This window comes from Somniosus microcephalus, chromosome 2, assembly GCF_052327205.1.
Source record: "Somniosus microcephalus isolate GS21.2 chromosome 2, FLI_Smic_1.0, whole genome shotgun sequence".
NCBI classification, from domain to species: Eukaryota; Metazoa; Chordata; class Chondrichthyes; order Squaliformes; family Somniosidae; genus Somniosus; species Somniosus microcephalus.
In genome coordinates, this window is record NC_140988.1 from 74,693,166 (window position 1) to 74,714,095 (window position 20,930).

Here is a 20,930-nt window from a genome sequence, read left to right on the forward strand (position 1 = left end):
CAATGAGGTTGACATTTGTGGGGCTGCCCATTAACTAAGGCTGTACAACTACCCTGGAAGCAGAATTTCACAAATGAAATGTCAACCACCCAGACTCCCACCCTTCTCTGTGACCATTACCTGAAGTCATTGGGCTTTGCTAATAATGCCACAGCAGAAATGGGGTGGGATTCTTAAAACTAAAATGGTTCCTTTTATGTTGTGCATTCATAAACATTTGTATCTGGTTACCTTTAATTACTTGCCAGGATGCATTTGGCACATTGATGAAAGTTTCAGTTGCAAATATGATCAAGAACACTGAATCCAAGACTGCCAGCAATCGATGTATACCACATGTGTGCACTGTGGACCAAGGGTTTCCTTCAAATGGAAGTTACATTTTTTTTTAAAAGCACAATACCTTGGTGTGTCTTTATGCAGTCCCATTAAATAGTCAGGCACAGATTCATGTCCACAATTCTCCTCAAAGTGAGTACTTGATTTTAACCAATTCTTTTGGGGAGATATTGAGTGAAGGACTGTTACTTCCCTAGAGAAATTAAATATTGCAGATGGGGTCACCCGATTCATAGAAACATAGAAGATAGGAGCAGGAATAGGCCATTCGGCCCCTCGAGCCTGCTCCGCCATTCAATGAGATCATGGCTGATCATCCAAACTCAGTACCCTGTCCCTGCCTTCTCCCCATATCCCTTGATCCCTTTAGCCTTAAGAAATCTATCTAACTCCTTCTTGAATATATTTAATGAATTGGCCTCAACTGCCTTCTGTGGCAGAGAATGCCACAGGTTCACCACTCTCTGGGTGAAGAAATTCCTCCTCATCTCTGTCCTAAATGGCTTACCCCTTATCCTTAGAATTCCACACAATGACATTGGAAGAGACTTGAGGGTAGATTTTGGCAAGTTAGAAATATAATTTTAAATATCGGGTTTTATAACAGAATTCAAGTGGTGTGGCACATTACATTGGAACTCCAACATGCCACATATTGAGTAGAAGGATACAGCTTGCGAGCTATGATTTCCTACAGGTAGTATATTCCTGAATTTCAGTTGTGCTGTCATGAAGAATCATAGTGTGGAAGCCAGGAATTTTCCCACGGAGAAGGGAGGGAAAATCACTGGAAAAGTCACCTGGGACTGCTCACACACACCTTCAGCAGTGATTCGAGAGCCATTGGCAGGTACCTACAAGCAGTGATTCGAGAGCCATTGGCAGGTACCTTCAGCAGTGATTCGAGAGCCATTGGCAGGTACCTACAAGCAGTGATTCGAGAGCCGTTGGCAGGTACCTTCAGCAGTGATTCGAGAGCCATTGGCAGGTACCTTCAGCAGTGATTCGAGAGCCATTGGCAGGTACCTACAAGCAGTGATTCGAGGGCCATTGGCAGGTACCTACAGGCAGTGATTCGAGAGCCATTGGCAGGTACCTACAAGCAGTGATTCGAGAGCCATTGGCAGGTACCTTCAGCAGTGATTCGAGAGCCATTGGCAGGTACCTTCAGCAGTGATTCGAGAGCCATTGGCAGGTACCTACAAGCAGTGATTCGAGGGCCATTGGCAGGTACCTACAGGCAGTGATTCGAGAGCCGTTGGCAGGTACCTTCAGCAGTGATTCGAGAGCCATTGGCAGGTACCTACAAGCAGTGATTCGAGAGCCATTGGCAGGTACCTACAAGCAGTGATTCGAGAGCCATTGGCAGGTACCTACAGGCAGTGATTCGAGAGCCATTGGCAGGTACCTACAGGCAGTGATTCAAGAGCCATTGGCAGGTACCTACAAGCAGTGATTCGAGAGCCGTTGGCAGGTACCTACAGGCAGTGATTCGAGAGCCATTGGCAGGTACCTACAGGCAGTGATTCGAGAGCCGTTGGCAGGTACCTTCAGCAGTGATTCGAGAGCCATTGGCAGGTACCTACAAGCAGTGATTCGAGAGCCATTGGCAGGTACCTACAAGCAGTGATTCGAGAGCCATTGGCAGGTACCTACAGGCAGTGATTCGAGAGCCATTGGCAGGTACCTACAGGCAGTGATTCAAGAGCCATTGGCAGGTACCTACAAGCAGTGATTCGAGAGCCGTTGGCAGGTACCTACAGGCAGTGATTCGAGAGCCATTGGCAGGTACCTACAGGCAGTGATTCGAGAGCCATTGGCAGGTACCTACAGGCAGTGATTCGAGAGCCATTGGCAGGTACCTTCAGCAGTGATTCGAGAGCCATTGGCAGGTACCTACAAGCAGTGATTCGAGAGCCGTTGGCAGGTACCTACAGGCAGTGATTCGAGAGCCATTGGCAGGTACCTACAGGCAGTGATTCGAGAGCCATTGGCAGGTACCTACAAGCAGTGATTCGAGAGCCATTGGCAGGTACCTACAAGCAGTGATTCGAGAGCCATTGGCAGGTACCTACAAGCAGTGATTCGAGAGCCATTGGCAGGTACCTACAAGCAGTGATTCGAGAGCCATTGGCAGGTACCTACAAGCAGTGATTCGAGAGCCATTGGCAGGTACCTACAGGCAGTGATTCAAGAGCCATTGGCAGGTACCTACAGGCAGTGATTCGAGAGCCATTGGCAGGTACCTACAGGCAGTGATTCGAGAGCCATTGGCAGGTACCTACAAGCGGTGATTCGAGAGCCATTGGCAGGTACCTACAAGCAGGCTGCCTGTCTGTCCTCTCAATTGCAGAAAATATTTAGCAAGGATAAGACCTTAAAATACTATACAAAACATCATATTTTAGATGTGTAAAGAATAGAAATCTTGGCGTATACAGTAAGAATACATATACAAAAAATACTTTGTATCATTTAGTGCAGATATACTGCTGCAGTCTTCAATTGTTTGAATGGATCCGAACATTTGTTGAGACTTTCCCCACAATGGGATGTATTGTGACATTTAGTTTCACTATCCCTTCCTTAAAGTTGGTGTTAATGCTGCAGTATTTTCCTGCGTAGATCTGGACAGTGCATTTTGAGTATGGTTACCCGAGCATGCAGTTAGTAAGGGAAACAGTTAAAAATGCTGTCCATATGATATATTCTGATTCATCTTATGTTACGCCTACAAAATAGTCTACATTTCAAAAGTAATTTGTTAGCTGTGAAGTGCTTTGGGATGCCTTGAAAATGTGAAAGGCACTATACAAATCCAAGTCCTTTCTACTTTTAAAGCAATATATTTGTGGCTTACCTATCCAACAACAGGCACAAAAAGGGTGACTTAAGGTCACACAAAACCACTAAACTAACACTCAAACTTATCCAAAAGACCATGAGAGCAAACACGTTGAGGTGATGTTAGTTCCATTCTTTTAAAAGAGGAAATATCTAAAGTGTTAACAAGCTACAGGTTCTTCACAACAATGAAAGTGTTGACAGATGTATCATCATAAGGTAGACTCTTCTGCTTACAAGTAAAGGGTTACAAATTTCACCAACTGTTTACACAATATTATTGTTAATAGCATCTCATTCATTATAAGCCATAGACAATGAAAACATTAGATTTTACAGGAAGATAGATGCAGTCTTATTATAGTGCAGACTCAGTCAAGTGCCCAAAACTGCCAGAAGGCCTGTACAGAGGATGTGGTGTATGTCACTACTTCAGAGTGTGCAAGCAGAGACTAACTTCTCTATGTGAATGTCTGACATCACTGTGAATACTACCTATACACAAATGGTTTTCCCTTTGCATGTGCCATTATTTAGTCACTTTATTCCCAACAAAAAAATGATAGCAGCTGAAAATAACTTGTTAGTACAGGCAGAAAAGCACTCTATGCAATTGCCTGCCACATGGGTTGTGTTGTATTCTAAAAAAAACTTCTTGGGTTCAGATTGAAGATTACCTCATTTACACCAGGTAATTGAGGTCATACTGCAGTTAACCAAGACACTCTGTGATATACCTCTGCAATGTGGAAACTCTTCTCTGGTTGAAGGATGAATGAGTTACAGTTTACCTTTGCAGCAGCTCTTAAGAATTGCAAATGAAATGAACTATGCCAAACTTAGTCTACCTCACAAATCATTTTAAACTACCATTTCTACACCAAGGTTTTGAAACTCAAGCAGCCATTCTTGACCACTATAATGGCAATGTATTTTTATATAGCCCCTTTTATGCAGAGAATATAAAAAGGTGCTTTACAGAGGAGGTAAAAACTAATGATAAAAGGAATAAAGGAACAGATGTAAGGCATGGCGCAAGAGTTATTCGAGGTGAGTAAAAGCTTGGTCAAAAAGATGGCTTTTGAGATGGCTTTTAAAGGTGAAAAGATAAGGAGGAAGTCAGAGAACTTTAGGGAGGGAATTCAGAGAGTAGGACTGAGGCTACAAAATGCTCTATCACCAATGGGGAGGAAGGGGGGAATAAAGCAAGGTGGAATGCATAACAGACCGTCAGAGAACTGAAAGGTATGGAACAACATGTAATGCTAGAGGAGATTGCAGAGATAGGGTGGGCAAGGCCATGAAAGACAAAGTCAAAAATTTTGAATGAAATTGGGGACAGTGAGCCAATGTTGGTTAGCGAGGATGGGAGTGATGGGTGAATGGTATTTAATGTGGGCCAGGATATGACCAGCTGCAATCTAAACAAGTTGGAGTTAATGGAGGGTGCAGGATAGGAAGCCAGTGAGGAGGATATTGAAGATATTGATTCTAGAGGTGACAAGTGTGGATAAGGGTCTCATCAGAGCCGATAATAGTAGAGGCAGTGGTTGTTGCGGAAGTGGAAGTAAGTCGTCTTGGCGATAGAAAATGTGAAATTTAAAGCTCAGCTCTGAGACAACGAGGATGCCAAAGTATTGCATTATCTGGCTCAACTTGAGCAAGTGGCCTAAGAATACTTTGGGGTCAGTGGCAAAGGAACAGAGTTTATGTCATGGTCACAAATTATGACGCTGGTCTTTCTGATGTTCAGTTGGATGAATTTTTGACTTCTCCATACCTCGCTGTTAGACTTAGTCTGAAAACATAGATGTGGCCATAGGTTTGAAGTAATTGGTGGAAGTGTATCAGCATAACTATGAAAGTTGAACTTGTGCCTATAGATAAAGTCACCATGAGGCAGCAAGTAGCTGAGGAAGAGGAGGAGGCCAAGGATAGAAGGTCTCCCAAGGTGATGGCACAGGGCAAGAAGAGAAGCCTTTGCTGGAGATGTACTGGCTGTGTTCTGACAGTTAGGAACAGAGCCACATGAGACCAGACCCAGAAAGTGCAGTCCCATGGAGCTGGACAAGGAAGGAGAGGCAATGAAGAAGGATGGCATGGTCAACCATATTAATCACCATGGCATGGTCAAGGAGAACAAGGAGGAATGATGCACTGTGTTCACAATCAGATGATGCCATTTCTGACTTTGATTGTGGGGTTTTGGTGCTGTGAGCAGAGTAGAAGCCAAACTGAAAGGATTCCAATAAAGGAGTTTTGCGAGAGATGGGTGTAGGTCTGTGAGACAATGAAACATTAGATGATCTTAGAGAGAAAGGGAGATTAGAAATGGGCACCTGAACTCATTGCATTTTCAAAAAGACATTCAGAGGTGGACTTCTCCATACAGCGTATGTTACGCCAGTCCTGGCCAGGTTGCCTGTGTCAAGGACAAAACTGACCATAATGATCACTTAAGCCCTCTTCATGCCACATTGATCAAATAAATGGCATTCATAGCATCTGTAGAAATGTCTACTGATCCTGCCAGAGCAAGACTGCCTGATTGTAAACAGGTGACAAAAACAAAAGAAAATGGAGAACTAAATGAAAGTTTCCAGTACAATGGTAATACACAGACAGTGCGAGTTCGGCTATGGGTAGCAGAGTTTTGGATGAGCTCAAGTTTATGAAGGGTGGAAGATGGTTGGCCGACCCAGAGAGCACTGGAATAGTCGAGTCTAGAGGTAACAAAAGCAAGGATGATGGTTTCAGCTGCAGATGGGCTGAGGCAGTGGCAATATTATGGAGGTGGGGAAAGTGGAAGTAGGCGGTCTTGGTGCCAACACCCTGTGCTCGCTGACCTTCATGGCCTCCCGATCCACCAATGCCTCAAACTTAAGGTTTTCATCCTTGCTTTCAAATGGCCTTGCCCCCCTCTATCTCTGTAACCTCCTCCAGTCCTACAACCCTTTGAGAATTCTGCATTCATCTAACTCTAGCCTCTTATGTATCCCAGTTTCCTTTACCACTCCATTGGCAGCCATGCCTTCAGCTGTCTAGGCCCCAAGCTCTGGAATTCCCCCCTAAACCGCTCCGCCTCTCTACCTTTCTCTCTTCCTTTAAGTTGCTTTTTAAACTCAGCTTTTTGACCAAGCTTTTGGTCACTTGTCTTAAATTTTTTTAGGTGGCTCTGTGTCAAATTTTATCTGATAATGCTCCTGTGAAGCGCTTTGGGACACTTTTACTATGTTTAATACATTATATAAATGCAAATTTTTGTTTAGTAAATTATAGCCAATTAGTTCCATCAAATATACAACGATTGAAAAAAAACATAAAATACTGAAAATACAAGTCATTCTGTGTTTGTAAAGAGAAAAAGCTGGTTAACATCTTGAGTATAACTCCTAATTTATTTGGTATAATCCTTTATCAAAGAGTTATACCAAAACTGTTAACTAGTCGTGAATGGTGGTGGACCATTAAACAAGTAACAGGAGGAGGAGATGCCATGACTATCCCCATCCTCAATGATGGTGGAGCCCAGCATGAGTGCAAAAGCATTTGCAACCATCTTCAGCCAGAAGTGTCGAGTGGATGATCCTTATCGGCCTCTTGCTGAGGTCCCCACCATCACAGAAGCCAGTCTTCAGCCAATTCAATTCGGTCCACGTGATATCAAGAAATGGCTGAGCGCACTGGATATAGCAAAGGCTATGGGCCCCGACAACATCCTGGCTGTCGTGCTGAAGAATTGTGCTCCAGAACTAGCCGCACCTCCAGCCAAGTTGTTCCAGTACAGCTACAACACTGGCATCTATCCAACAACGTGGAAAACTGCCCAGGTATGTCTTGTCCACAAAATCCAATCTGGCCAATTACCGCCCCATCAGTCTACTATCAATCATCAGCAAAGTGATGGAAGGTGTCATCGACAGTACTATCAAGCGGCACTTATTCACCAATAACCTGCTCTCTGATGCCCAGTTTGGGTTCCACTAGGACCACTCGGCTCCTGACCTCATTACAGCCTTAGTCAAAACATGGACAAAGGAGCTGAATTCCAAAGGCGATGTGAGAGTGACTGCCCTTGACATCAAGGCAGCATTTGACCGAGTGTGGCATCAAGGAGCCCTAGTAAAATTGAAGTCAATGGGAATCAGGGGAAAAACTCCACACTAGCTGAAGTCATACCTAGCACAAAGGAAGATGGTTCTGGTGGATGGAGGTCAATCATTACAGGCCCAGGACATCACTGCAGGAGTTCCTCAGGGCAGTGTCCTAGGCCCAACCATCTTCAGTCGTTTCATCAATGACCTTTCCTCCAACTTAAGGTCAGAAATGGGGATGTTCGCTGATGACTGCACAGTGTTCAATGCCATTCACAACTCCACAGATAATGAAGCAGTCCATGCCCACAAGCAACAAGACCTGGACGACATTCAGGCTTGGGCTGATAAGTGGCAGGTAACATTAGCACCACACAAGTGCCAGGTAATGACTATCTCCAACAAATGAAAGTCTAACATTCACCACCCATTGACATTCAATGGCATTACCATAGCCGAATCCCCCACCATCAACATCCTGGGGGTCACCATTGACCAGAAACTTAACTGGACCAGCCACATAAATACTGTGGCAACAAGAGCAGGTCAGAGGCTAGGTATTCTGTGGCGAGTGTCTCACCTCCTGAATCCCCAAAGCCTTCCCACCATCTACAAGGCGCAAGTAAGGAGTGTGATGGGATACTTTCCACTTGCCTGGATGAGTGCAGCTCCAACAACACTCAAGAAGCTCGACACCATCCAGGACAAAGCAGCCGCTTGATTGGCACCCCATCCACCACCTTAAACATTCACTCCCTCCACCACTGGTGTACCGTGGCTGCAGTGTGTACCATCTACAAGATACACTGCAGCAACTCACCAAGGCTTCTTCGGCAGCACCTCCCAAACCCACAACCTCTTCCACCTAGAAGGAAAAGGGCAGCAGGCGCATGGGAACACCACCACCTCCAAGTTCCCCTCCAAGTCTCACACCACCCTGACTTAGAAGCATATCGCCAATCCTTCGTCGTCACTGGGTCAAAATCCTGGAACTCCCTCCCTAACAGCACTGTGGGAGTACCATCACCACACGGACTGCAGCAGTTCAAGAAGGTGGCTCACCACCACCTTCTAAAGGGCAATTAGGGACGGGCATTAACAATGCCCACATCACATGAATGAATAAAACAAAATAGCTTTTCTCTTTTCTCTTTACCGATACTGACTGACCTGTTCTGTACTTTCAGCATTTTCTCTTTGTGTTTCAGCATTCCAACATTTGTAATGTTTTAAATATTTTAAATATAAGATTGGCTGTGGTTCAATACGCTTTCATCCAAAAAAATTATATTCCAAAAATACATCCATCAACATGGTCACATATGACTTAGCTGACATCCAAATCTAATAACTTCTTAAGGTTTAAAGCACTTGCTGCAGTGTGTGACTACTCTCAATTTACACAGTCTGATTCACATTACTGCAATGGTCCAACACTCTTCCCGGGTACAGCAAACAATGGTCCCTTGAACGGAAACAGCCTATTTTTGGGCCATCGCTGTGCACTGACCAGCGCCTTACCCCTGGACCACACCCAATACAGAAATACCTTAGCGCTGTCACCACACACAGAACAATCCCTTTCTTTAGCATGGTCAACACTCAGAACACAAATAACCAGTGTTCCTCGCATTTAAAGAAAAAAGAAAGCTTTCACGGTATTACTTCTCAAACAAATGCTGTATTTCTAAAGCATGAAATCCCTTTGATGTAATCCTGTGATCTCAGCTGCAAATTGTTATATAAAATGTAGGAGATGTTGTGATGTCCATAAATCTGGTTACACGGGGGCATATTTATGTACTTATTAAACTAATCTCAAACTTTATTTTGGTCCTAACCTGTGCTGGATTATTCCAACCATGTTTTACTGTGGGGGAGGGATGTTTTTTTAAACACAGGAATGTCATGCTTTACTTCCCTTTTTATTAGCCAGTCTAGGCTGTAATCTAAAACTGTCAAGTCCCAAAGCTATATAATCAGGTAGTAATGAATGGGAAGAGTAAGTTTATCATAGCTTTTAAGCTCCCAATCTTTGTTTTGCCAGGAGGGCAGAGCACAGCAAGGACGCACCTTTGGATTCTCCATTGCGATTTAAAAAAAATACACAACGGGACTCAGGGGCTGAAGTCAAAATGAGCATTTGTAGTGATGTTTACCACAATTAGAGCCGCGCTTTCAGGACGCTGGTGGTTTCATCCGTCTTTATGAAATGAAACCATTTGGTAGTTAATTTCGAAAGGTCTCTGTGACACTTTGTTTGACTCCACGAATAAACGCAAGTCACCTTAAACTTTATCGCAGATATAGTGAAAAATAAAGTGTGCAAGTGACCTCGGCGATCCAGCAGCGAGTGTTGCAAGGCACGGGCAGGACGGGCCGAATGGCCCCCTCCTGTGCCACAAGAAGCTAATCAAACAGTGTGCTTACAAAGTGTTTGTGTTAGTGTCTAACTCTCGAAATGCGATAGTAGTGGCTTTGTGAGGACTGGTGGCTGGCTGTGAGCAGCTCGTTTGCTTACTTACTCTTTTGATCGCTTTCGCTGGCTCTTGCAAGTTGTTCTGACTGTGAGGCCAGCTTTGTTAGCCTTGCTCTTTGATCAGCGCCCTGGCTGCCTGCAGGTGCCAGATGTCATCGCGTTTACAAGCAGCGTGGCTCCGTTAAAAAACAACACACCAGCCCTACTTCAGAAGCACTCGATCGGAAACTTAAAAATGTTCCTAAGATAGACCTGTTTTTTTTTAAGTAGGAGAGTTACACAGAGGGAGCCGTCCCGGTCAATCGTCTGCATAATATCAATAGCCTGCACGTTTTTTTTAGAGAAAGAGCACCTTAAGGAGGAGTTTGCACTCTGGCACCGGGGAAATGCACATTACCCACACTAAAAAGTTAAACAACCAACGTCCCTGTGGGGCCAGGAGTTTCTAAGTTCCAAGCACTATCGCTGTGTGTGCTGGAGCTGCACTGAAAGCCATACCTGTAAGCGATCATCCACTCGCCACACTGGCAAGCGAGTGGAGCCAAACGAAAACACGCCAGGAATGGCAAACTCAACTTTCTCACATCAAAGGGCTACGGGAGAAAGAAAGAAGACTCACCGTTTTGTTCCTTGTTACTTGAAGGCTGGAACTTGTTGATTTGAGCTTCCGATCCATGATGGCGGAAGTTGAGAGCCGATATTAGCAGTAATACTAATGACAGGGACATTTGGGGGCAATGTGTGCACGCTATCGGGGCAGAGCAGACAAGACAGACACCGGCTTCTTCACAGCCGCTCACTCCCAGCCGCCGCTCCTACCATGAAGGATGGCGAGTGCAGGGACACTGATGTGCCAGCATTTCCAGCAGATAATCACATAGTGGCTTCCACATTCCGATCCAAAGCACTCCCTTCTCTCTCCAACGTGCCCCGATCCAACGATCGCACTTATCTACTCAATGGCTAATGTAAGGCGAAAAAAAAAGACAGACGGTTCTGCCAGACCGAAGGTTTTTGTTAAAGGCGCAGCCAAGTACTTACGCACACCTGTCAACTTTTATAAACTTCTGGATTTAAAAAAAAAGATCGATATAAAGTCGACGATCTTTGCTTTCTCCTTCTTGCTTTCGTCTACCATCAGCTGGCAGTGCGAAACCTTTCTGTCCGAATAAACGTTGAGTAAAAAATTACTTTAAAAGGTAGTTTACCAGCGAACAGCTGGATTCCATTATTCCAGGGTACTTTCAAGTGGCTTTTTTTATAAAAAAAAGGAAAAGGGCTGATTTAAGTTTTTTTTTCTCTTGACGTCAGCTAAAAGACAAAAAAAAACCTCCTTTAAAGTGCTGCCCTGTTGCAGTGTGAAAGTAAAGGTTACGACTTAGCACATTTCATGTTCCCCCCCATTGCCTGCTCTGTTCAGACACGCTGGCTGTGCTCTGACTCTTGGGTGAACACAGACTGCCAACTGGTGACACGACAGGTGGTATAACATTGCCGGCTGCAAACCTCTCCAGGGGCAAACACTCCCGGCAGCAGACTGAGCAGAGCAGCCTTAATCCCCGCGTACGTTTTACGGGTCAAACCCGCGGATTGTTTACTAACCATTTTAGGATATTTGGGAAACCCGATAGCTATATATAAAAAAATAAGTGCCAAGTAAATGCTTCAACTACTTTTTAAAGTCTCGCCTGCACTCAGTCAATTTGATAGTCGAGGATAACATAAAATACCATGGGGCGTGAATGCGAATTGCGACATTGCCTGTAATTCCGATCCGTTTGAAGTCCGAGTACTTTACTCCCGAGTCACACCCGGTGCTCAGCATACACCTTTCGTCAGACCGACGAATAAAGATTCGGCTATTTTCCGTGGATTATATCGAGACTGGGATTATCTCAGTTAAGAGAAAGGGTGTGGTTTTCACTGGGCGTCAGGGACACTTTTAATCCAAACCATTCAATTTAGAAAATACAATTGTGTCAAAAAATGATAGACACTGTCCAAAACATAGCGTGTATTTTTGAAGCTCAAATGGATTGACAATAGCCAAGGGGGCAAGTGAGGATAACTATTTCAAAACAGAAAATGTTGAAAATACTCAGCAGGTCAGGCAGCTTCTGTGGAGCGAGAAACAGAGTTAAAAGGAATAACAACAGAAAATGCTGGAAAAACTCAGCAGGCCAGGCAACATCCGTGGAGAGAAATTAGAGTCAACTTGATAAAGGGTTTTGACCTGAAACGTTGACTTTAATTTCTCTCCACGGATGTTGCCTGGCCTGCTGAGTTTTTCCAGCATTTTCTGTTGTTATTTTGGATTTCCAGCATCTGCAGTATTTTGCTATCGTACAGAGTTAACAGGCTGGATTTCGGGAGGGGGTCAGCGGGCACGGTCAGTCGTGGATTAGGTGGAAAAGTGTTTTTCCCCCAGTGGGTGGGGACGCCGCTGTCAACCCGCCGCCACGCGCCTTTCCCCATGTCGGGTCTGCCAGTGCTAAGCAGACTTGACACACAGCGGTGAGGAGGCAATTCAAATCATTAGTGGCTTGTTTACAGCCACTTAACACTTTTTTCCCAGCTTTTTGGATTTGACAGGTCGCCCACCGGTTTCCCGCTGTGCCTAGACCTCGTCTGTGAAGCTGAGGCGGGAGGTCAGTGGCCATTGAATTAGCTGATGAGTTGACAGCTTCAAATGTCAAGTCAAAGCTCCCAGCTGATTGAGAAATGTTCCCTTAACCACTGGTTTCTCTGAACTGCATTTTCACTACAGATTCAGAATACTGCAAGTCTTTAGACAAGTCTCCATCCAGCCTGACCTCATTATCTCTCCCACCACTGACAGATTGCTTCTGCCATCTCTACTTCACCTGCCATCTATTCCATCAGCATGGATGCCCTTGAAACTCTCTCACCTTGGTCCTCAGAATCCCACCACAATCAGCACCAACACCAACATCACCAGGCACACCAGCATCACCAGGCACATCAGCAGCATCAACAACAACACCAACCTTCTCCACAATCACCTGATGCTGCACAGGACAGAGGGCATCAGCACCTGACCACATTGCTTCCCGGCAGGCCAAGGATGTCCTCACCATGGCCAGATTTACTCCACTTGACACTGTACACCCTGGCTGTCACATGATGGACCAGGTTGGCACCACCCCACACCAACACCATAAAGCATCCCTACAATGCCCAAGCCATTTCTTTCACACTCATCATCATTACGGGGGGTACCGTTGTGTCTCACCATTCACTGCAACTCACTAAGCCACTTCCAAAGGTGCACACAAATCTGTCCAAGAACGCAAAGTGTTGAAAATAAAGGTTTCAATGTCTGACACCACATTAACAGAAACTTTACATGAACATTGCAAAAAAAAGCCCACGTGCCTACCCTTGTGTGTTGTTCATTGGTATGATTGCACTAGGATGAGGGTGAGTGTGAGCAGTGGCTAGTGAGATGGGGATGTGATAATATAGATAGAGATTGATGGGTGGAGGTGCAAGGTAAGTTGGTGTGAGTAAGGATGTGCAGGAGTAGGGTGGGGATGGCAGAGTGATGGGGATGTGATGAGAGGCACAGCAGGATGAGGTTGAGTGTGGCTTTGTACTAACATTTCATGACCTACTGAGATCACTGAAATGTTTGTGGCAGTACACCCAGGTCCTCCTGACCACATCCCTGCTTGTGCCCTCCTATGCAATGTGCAACCAGGCTGTGTTGATCTCCTGGGGAGGTCTCCTCAGCCCATGGGAAGGGAAAAGAACCTCCCTGAGTGCTGTGACTCCCTCCATAAGCATATGGAGGGAGCCATGGGAGAGCCTGGGTGCAGCCCTGTGTCTCTGTGCAGTCATTGTAAGTGTTTGCAGCACCTTAATGCTATAGAACACTGACAGCACAAATGCCAAAATAAATTTGGCCATGGTCTCTTTAAGGAAATCGGCTGATGACGCGTCATCAAATGATGTCATCAGACCTGCTTCCTCTAATTGGCCAGCAAACGCATTGGGTGGGCTTAACACATTCAATCTTGGGAAAATCATTTCAGAGGCCAGGATGGAGAAAGCAGCGGAGTCGAGACCCGCCACCAATGTCACTCGCCACGGACCCGCCAATGTTCGTAAAATCCAGCCGAACGTTTCAGGTCAATGACCTTGTCTCAGAAAATAACTGAAGCTTGATGATTAATTTGCTGAATGGTAATCACCAATTCCTTTTAAAAAACAAAAACCATTCTAAATAAAACTGAAAACACAAGGAATACCATAACTACAAAAAATGTGAACAGTTTGTAGTAAGGACGTTTTGAGGTGTCTTTACGCCATAGGGTCGATTTATGATGTTTGCTCCTGTCTGCAAGGTTCCCACCGAGGTGCTCACACTTGTAAAATTGAATCTTACATGTTTACCATAGCTGAAAATTAGTTTCCAATAGAAAACAATACTAAATTGCACTACAAATCCACAGCCCTGAATCCTGAGAGAAGAATAATAGTGGGGGGAATTTTTACCTGCAGGAGCGCATGGGTTTGAAAGCGGGTGGGTGGGTGAAAGCGCGGAAATTGACAGCGCGTCGGGAAGCAGCTCCAACCCAATGATTTCCGCCTTTAACTGCAGTGCGTTAGGCTGTGTGCGAGAAACCCCTCGGGAGAGGCGGCTTGTCAGTTACAACTTAACTGAAGAAACAGGTGGGTTTGGAGCGTGGGAGTAGTTAAATTGGTAAAAATGAGATTCCCAACCTGATCCCGCCTCCAACCTGCCCACTTCTGGTTTTAACGGCGGCGGGACGGGGCTGAACGGGGAATGGGTGACCAATCCGATCTCAGGGGGCGGAACATCAAATTAAATCTTAGAATGCAGCAGGAAGTCTTTTTTTGAACTCCATTTTGTTTTTAACTGCATGTGGACAGGTTTCACACAATTCGTGAAACCCGGCAGGTAAAGCAAGATGGGGATTGCTGGACCCAGGAGGAAAGTGATTTTATACCTACCTCCTGATCCAGGGTCTCTAACTAACCCACCTCTTGCGATTAGGGAGCCCCCACCCCCCTCCAACGGGGCCTCCGGTCACCCCCCCCAGGCCTCCCCCTTACCAAGGCCACCTCCCCAACAATGAAGCTAAGGCCAGCCAAGATCCTCCGGGGGCCGACCCCGATCTTCTCTTCATGCACCTCGATCATCCGGCCCCGATCCTCTCTCCCCACCCCCCCCGATCATCTGCCAGACCCTCAGCCCCGGCCCCCTATCCTCACCTTGGCCCGATACTGATCCTATCTCCACCCCCGCCATCTCTCCCTGATCCTCCCGCACCTCCGATCATTTTAACAGCACGGCCTGATCCCCAATCGCTGGCCAACACCCCCCTCCCTCAGACCCTTCCTCTGGCCCGATCCACAGTCTTCTCTCCCCCCTCCCCTTGATCGTCTGCCCAGCCCCTGATCTCCAGTTCCCCCACACCCAATCCAATGCCCAGCCCCCGATCCCCGGTCCCCGGATCCATTGCCCAGCCTCCGATCCCCGGTCCCCCCCCCTCCCCCGATCCATTGCCCAGCCCATGATCCCCGGTCCTCTCTCCCCCGATCCATTGCCCAGCCCCCGATCCCTGGTCCCCCCCTCCCCCAATCCATTGCCAAGCCCACGATCCCTTGTCCCCCCCTCCCCTGATCCATTGCCTAGCCCCTGATCCCCGTTCCCCCCCCTCCCCTGATCCATTGCCCAGCCCCCGATCCCTGGTATCCCCTCCCCCGATCCATTGCCCAGCCCACGATCCCCGGTCCTCTCTCCCCCGATCCATTGCCCAGCCCCCGATACTCTCTCCCCCCTCCCACCCAATCCATTGCCCAGCCTCCGATACTCTCTCCCCCCTCCCCCCGATCCATTGCCCAGCCCCCGATACTCTCTCCCCCCTCCCCCCGATCCATTGCCCAGCCCCCGATACTCTCTCCCCCCTCCCCCCGATTCATTGCCCAGCCCCCGATCCCTGGTCCTCTCTCCCCCTGATCCATTGCCCAGCCTTGATCCCGGTCCTCTCTCCCCCCGATCCATTGCCCAGCCTTGATCCCGGTCCTCTCTCCCCCCCGATCCATTGCCCAGCCTTGATCCCGGTCCTCTCTCCCCCCGATCCATTGCCCAGCCTCGATCCCTGGTCCTCTCTCCCCCCGATCCATTGCTCAGCCTCGATCCCCGGTCCTCTCTCCCCCCGATCCATTGCCCAGCCTTGATCCCAGTCCTCTCTCCCCCCAATCCATTGCCCAGCCTCGATCCCCGGTCCTCTCTCTTCCCTCCCCCCGATCCTTTTAATGGCCCAGACCTCACACAAACCCTTCCTCCCTCCTCTGTGCAGTCGAAGGCCTACCCGCCCGCAGCCAGCCAACCAACAACCCTCTCAATCTGGCTGGCTGCGGGTGGGAAACTATGGCCTTACAGCAAATCAGGCCCTGCCATTAAAGTCAGCAGGGCCTGTGGGAAACCGGGCCTCCCTGGTTACCCGCCCACCTAAGAGACCCCTTGCCCCCAACTCACCTACCTCCAGAAAATTCCTGCCAATATGCTAATAGCTCATCAAGGGCGACATTAACATGGGTTTTGGGATTTAACTGTGGGTGCACGGGTTTCCTGGAACTCGCCAGTAAAAGCAAGGTGGAAACACAGTGGCAACTGAGGGAGCTGAAGAAATAAAAGGCAAAGATTTCAATAAGTATTGAAACGTCACAGCTGCTTTCGTGCCTGATTGTGTGAAAGGCTTTGTTCACAGGACGTGTGCTGAGAGGTTGCTTTCACAACTTTACAGGTTACTTTCAATATTTAGGAGGTTTGAATGTCTGATCTCTGCCTTGCAGCTCTGATCTATCAGATCAGCATGGACCTCAGATGTGGCCCAAGATGACCTGCAGTGTCAGGAGCCCCAGCAGCAGGAGCACCACCAGCAGCACCAGCAGGAGCAGCAACAGTGTGCTCCTCACAAACCTGCCGCTCCACAGGAGAGAGGCGATGAGCAGAGAGGGGTAGCTCTCAGGAGGCCATAGCCACAACACAGGGTGTACAGGCAGAGAATGAGCTTCCTGGACATGTTGGAACACCAGTGTCTCAGGAGGCTCAGGGTCTCGCGTCAGGTGGTAGCAGACATTTGCAGCCTGCTGGAAGAAGACCTGCTGCCAAGTGGACCTGGTGGACACGCTTTACCAGTGGCTGTCAAAGTCACCACTGCTCCCAACTTCTTTGCCTCAGGCTCCTTCCAGGGCTCTGCTGGAGACATTTGCAGGATCTCACAGTCGGCAGCCCACAAATGCATATGACAGGTGACTGAGGGGATGTTTACCAGGGCAGGCAATTATGTACACTTTGCCACCGATGAAGCCAGTCAGAATGAGCAGGTGCTTTGGTTTGCGTCTCTGGCTGCCTTCTCACTGTTGCAGGTCATCATCGACTGCACACATGTTGCAATTAAGGCACCCCAGATCACCCAGGAGTATTCGTCAACTGCCAGGGCTTCCACTCCATCAATGTGCAGCTGGCGTACAACCACAAAAAGATCTTTATGCAGGTGTGCACAGGATTCCCAGGTAGCTGCCATGATGCTTTTGTCCTGTGCCAGTCCACCCTCTTCGCACCTTGAAGTAAACTTACCAGCTGGCTGCTTCAAAGGATACCCACTCAAAACATGGGGGTAATATATTAGCATTGGTAGAGGATTGGCTAACTAGCAGAAAACAGAGAGTCGGGATAAATGCGTCATTTTCAGGTTGGCAAACTGTAACTAATGGGGTGCCGCAGGGTTCAGTGCTGGGGCCTCAACTATTTACAATCTATATTAATGACGTGGATGAAGGGACCGAATGTAATGTAGCCAAATTTGCTGATGATACAAAGATAGGTGTTAAAGCAAATTGTGTGGAGGACACAAAGAATCTCCAAAGGGATATAGATAGGCTAAGTGAGTAGGCAAAAATCTGGCAGATGGAGTTTAATGTGGGAAAATGCGAGGTTATCCACTTCGGTAAGAAAAAGAAAAAAGCAAATTATTTAAATGGGGAGAGATTACAAAATGCTGAGGTACAGAGGGATCTGGGGGTCCTTGTACATGAATCACAAAAAGTTAGCATGCAGGTACAGCAAGTAATTAGGAAGGTAAATGGAGTGTTGGCCTTTATTGCAAAGGGAATGGTGGTGTATAAAAGTAGGGAAGTCCTGTTACAACAGTACAGGGTATTGGTGAGACTACACCTGGAGTACTGCATACAGTTTTGGTCTCCTTATTTAAGGAAGGATATACTTGCACTGGAGGCAGTTCAGAGAAGGTTCACCAGGCTGATTCCGGAGATGAAGAGGTTGTCTTCTGAAGAAAGGTTGAGCAGGTTGGGCCTATACTCATTGAAGTTTAGAAGAATGAGAGGGGATCTTATTGAAACATATAAGATTCTGAAGGGGCTTGACAGGGTAGATGCAGAGAGGATGTTTCCCCTCGTGGGGGAATCTAGAACTAGGGGACATAATTTCAGAATAAGGGGGCACCTACTTAAATCAGAAATGAGGAGGAATTTCTTCTTTCAGAGGGTCGTGAATCTTTGGAATTCTGTTCCCCAGAGAACTGTGGAGGCTGGGTCATTGAATATATTTAAGGTGGAGATAGACAGATTTTTGAAAGGTAAGGGAGTCAAGGGTTATGGGGAGCGGGCAGGGAAATGGAGTTGAGGCCAAGATCAGATCAGCCATGATCTTATTGAATGGCGGAGCAGGCCCGAGCGGCCAAATGACCTACTCCTGCTCCTACGTCTTATGTTCTTATGTTCTTATAACGTGGCTGATGACACCTGTGAGGAACCCAACCAATGAGGTCCAGGACTGATACAATGAAAGCCATATGATAACCAGATGTGTCATTGAGCAAGCAATCAGCATGCTGAAGATGCACTTCAGCTGCCTCAACAGATCTGAAGGCTTCCTTTAATACGTACCAGCCAGGGTCTCAAGAGTGGTCGTGGTGTGTTGCACTCTGCACAACATTGCACAGCAGCAAGGTTTGGATCTTCAGGAGGAACAAGGTGCAGAGCACAGAGCCTCTTCAGACGATTCCCCCCTTCGCCCAACACAAAGAGTTCCTGCAAACAACCAAGCATCCTCTTCACAGCCCCCCATTGCTCACCGTTAATTCATGTCTTACTATTCATTACAAGTGAAAAAGCCACTTGCCAGACAGTAGCCAAAAATGGGCAACATGGGAAAGTGGTGTAAACAAATAATATTTAAGTGGCTCAAAAATGAAACAGAAACTTAGCAGTCTAACATTGTATAACACACCTATATGTGCATACACTTGTGAAACTACACATTTTTACTCTTCCTCTTCCTAACATTTCTTCATCATGCAATCCCTGTGGCTTCAGCAGAGGTAGAGCCAGGCTGCTCGGATCCCGGCTCTGACTGCTGAGGTGCTCTTGGCCAACATCCTCTGGGTTTTGGAGCCTGTGAGGGCCCCGCCAAAGACTGCTCCACCTGCACCTGTGCAGGGGCAGACTCGGCCATCAGGACATGAGGCAGCATGTCGGGTACTGAGTGAGGAGGTGGGGTTAGCAATGAGTGAGAAGTGGAAGCGCTTTGAGCGGAGTCCCCCACTTCCATGTCCCCTTTCACCATCATCCTTCTCATGGCCCAGCCACACTTCCCTGCTCGCAATGTGCTGGAGAACACTTGCTGCACATCAGTGGTGTGATGAACGGCCATGGCTAGGGCATCATTCAGTCTATTTAAGATGGTATTCATAGTGTGCAAGCCATTGGTGAGGGCCTGCATGCACTCGTTTGACTGCTGCATTTGATGCTCCATGCTTTCCATGGACGAAGACATCATCGCATAGGCCTGCGAAATCATACCACTCATGCCTGAGACAGACTCCTCCAATCTCTCTGCAAGCATGCACAGTGCGGCTGGAAGCCTGCCAGTACATTGCACATTCTCTGCTGCTGCTCCCGAAGTATCTTCTTCGTCGACGGCCCCCAAGATTCAGCATCAGCGCCCAGCTGAGCGAGGACTCTCCACTGCTGTCCCTGTCTCCACCATCTGCTCTTGATCACTTGTGATGTGTGAGTCATCAGGTGAAAACCCAACTATCTTCCTTACCGATCTAACCGAAGTGTGAGTATGTGAGCTGGCGGATGTTCTGCATGAGTCCTGTGATGGTGCAGCCTCAGAGTGAGTGACCTCAACTGAGGAGTCGTTGTTGTTCTCCTGCACCACCTCCAGGGGATGCTTGAAGGCCCTGTGAGAGAATAAAGGCATGAATTCGAACTGTCAAGGCAAGAATGCTTTAATTGATCATTATGCACATAATTATATTTCACTTGCTGCTGACATCAAGTCAACATGAATGAGTGTTGTAGGCTATGTGGCTGTGTGATATTTAATTCTGCCACCAGATAGCTGGGAGACCCACAACTCCCCATCTCCGACAGCCAAGCACGGCAAGACTCTGCTGACGTCCAGCACCTCCTCCTCTGTGGCTGTCAGTGGCGAGATTGCTAGAGGATCTCCTCCAGTTCTTTGCCTCTCCCTAGTGTTCTGTGCTCTCTTCACCTGCAAAAGGGAAAGAAGAGACCTATGGGTGAGAGTAATGGCATGTGTTCACCCAATCGATGGAGAGCATTTGTTGAGGGTGACTATGAGGGAGAGGTATGACATTGCATAAAGATAAGGGCGAGTGTCAGTGGTGGATGGACAGATGGAGATGTGAGGAAGAGCATAGACAGGGAGGGATGGGTGTACCTGCAATGCAAGTTGGTGTGAGGAGTGATGTGCTGGAGCAGACTTAAGAAGGCAGAGTGAGGGGGTTGGCATGATACACACAGCAGCATCAATGTTTCCTTTAATTTTATTTTTCTCTCTGTGAGCCCTTTAGTGACCATACATGCGTGGTATCTCTTCCAGTGGCAGTGCTGGTGAGCTGCCTGAGTGGGACCTCGCGATTGGTGCACGGCAGTGCAACTCAGTGGAAACATTGAGAAGCACGTAGTTGAATGTGCCACTGTACTCGCCTTTCCTGCCCTTCTTAGGTCATGAAATTGAAGCCACACTCCTGCTGCTGACCTCTTGAACAACCTCCAGCCACGCTTTTTTTGTTTCATGGGCAGGCTTCTTCCTCCCATCAGTAGGGAACAGTACCTCACTGTGGGCC

General features: G+C 47.3%; 1 protein-coding gene across 3 annotated transcripts in view; it reads right to left on the bottom strand.

Annotated features, from left to right (window-relative positions):
* The window catches only part of pdgfc (platelet derived growth factor c), a 504,030-nt gene extending 492,689 nt beyond the window's left edge, over positions 1 to 11,341 (bottom strand). Inside the window, exons 1-2 of one of the 3 annotated variants that reach the window (XM_086010449.1) lie at positions 10,376 to 11,341; positions 9,803 to 9,892 (exon numbers count right to left, since the gene is read on the bottom strand). In XM_086010449.1, the coding sequence (XP_085866575.1) occupies positions 9,803 to 9,892; positions 10,376 to 10,484 (199 nt within the window). In that variant the 5' untranslated portion in view covers positions 10,485 to 11,341. The remainder of the gene's footprint in view (positions 1 to 9,802; positions 9,893 to 10,375) is intronic. The other 2 variants (XM_086010440.1, XM_086010431.1) reach the window with 2 other exon arrangements.
* Positions 11,342 to 20,930: the final 9,589 nt, after the last annotated feature.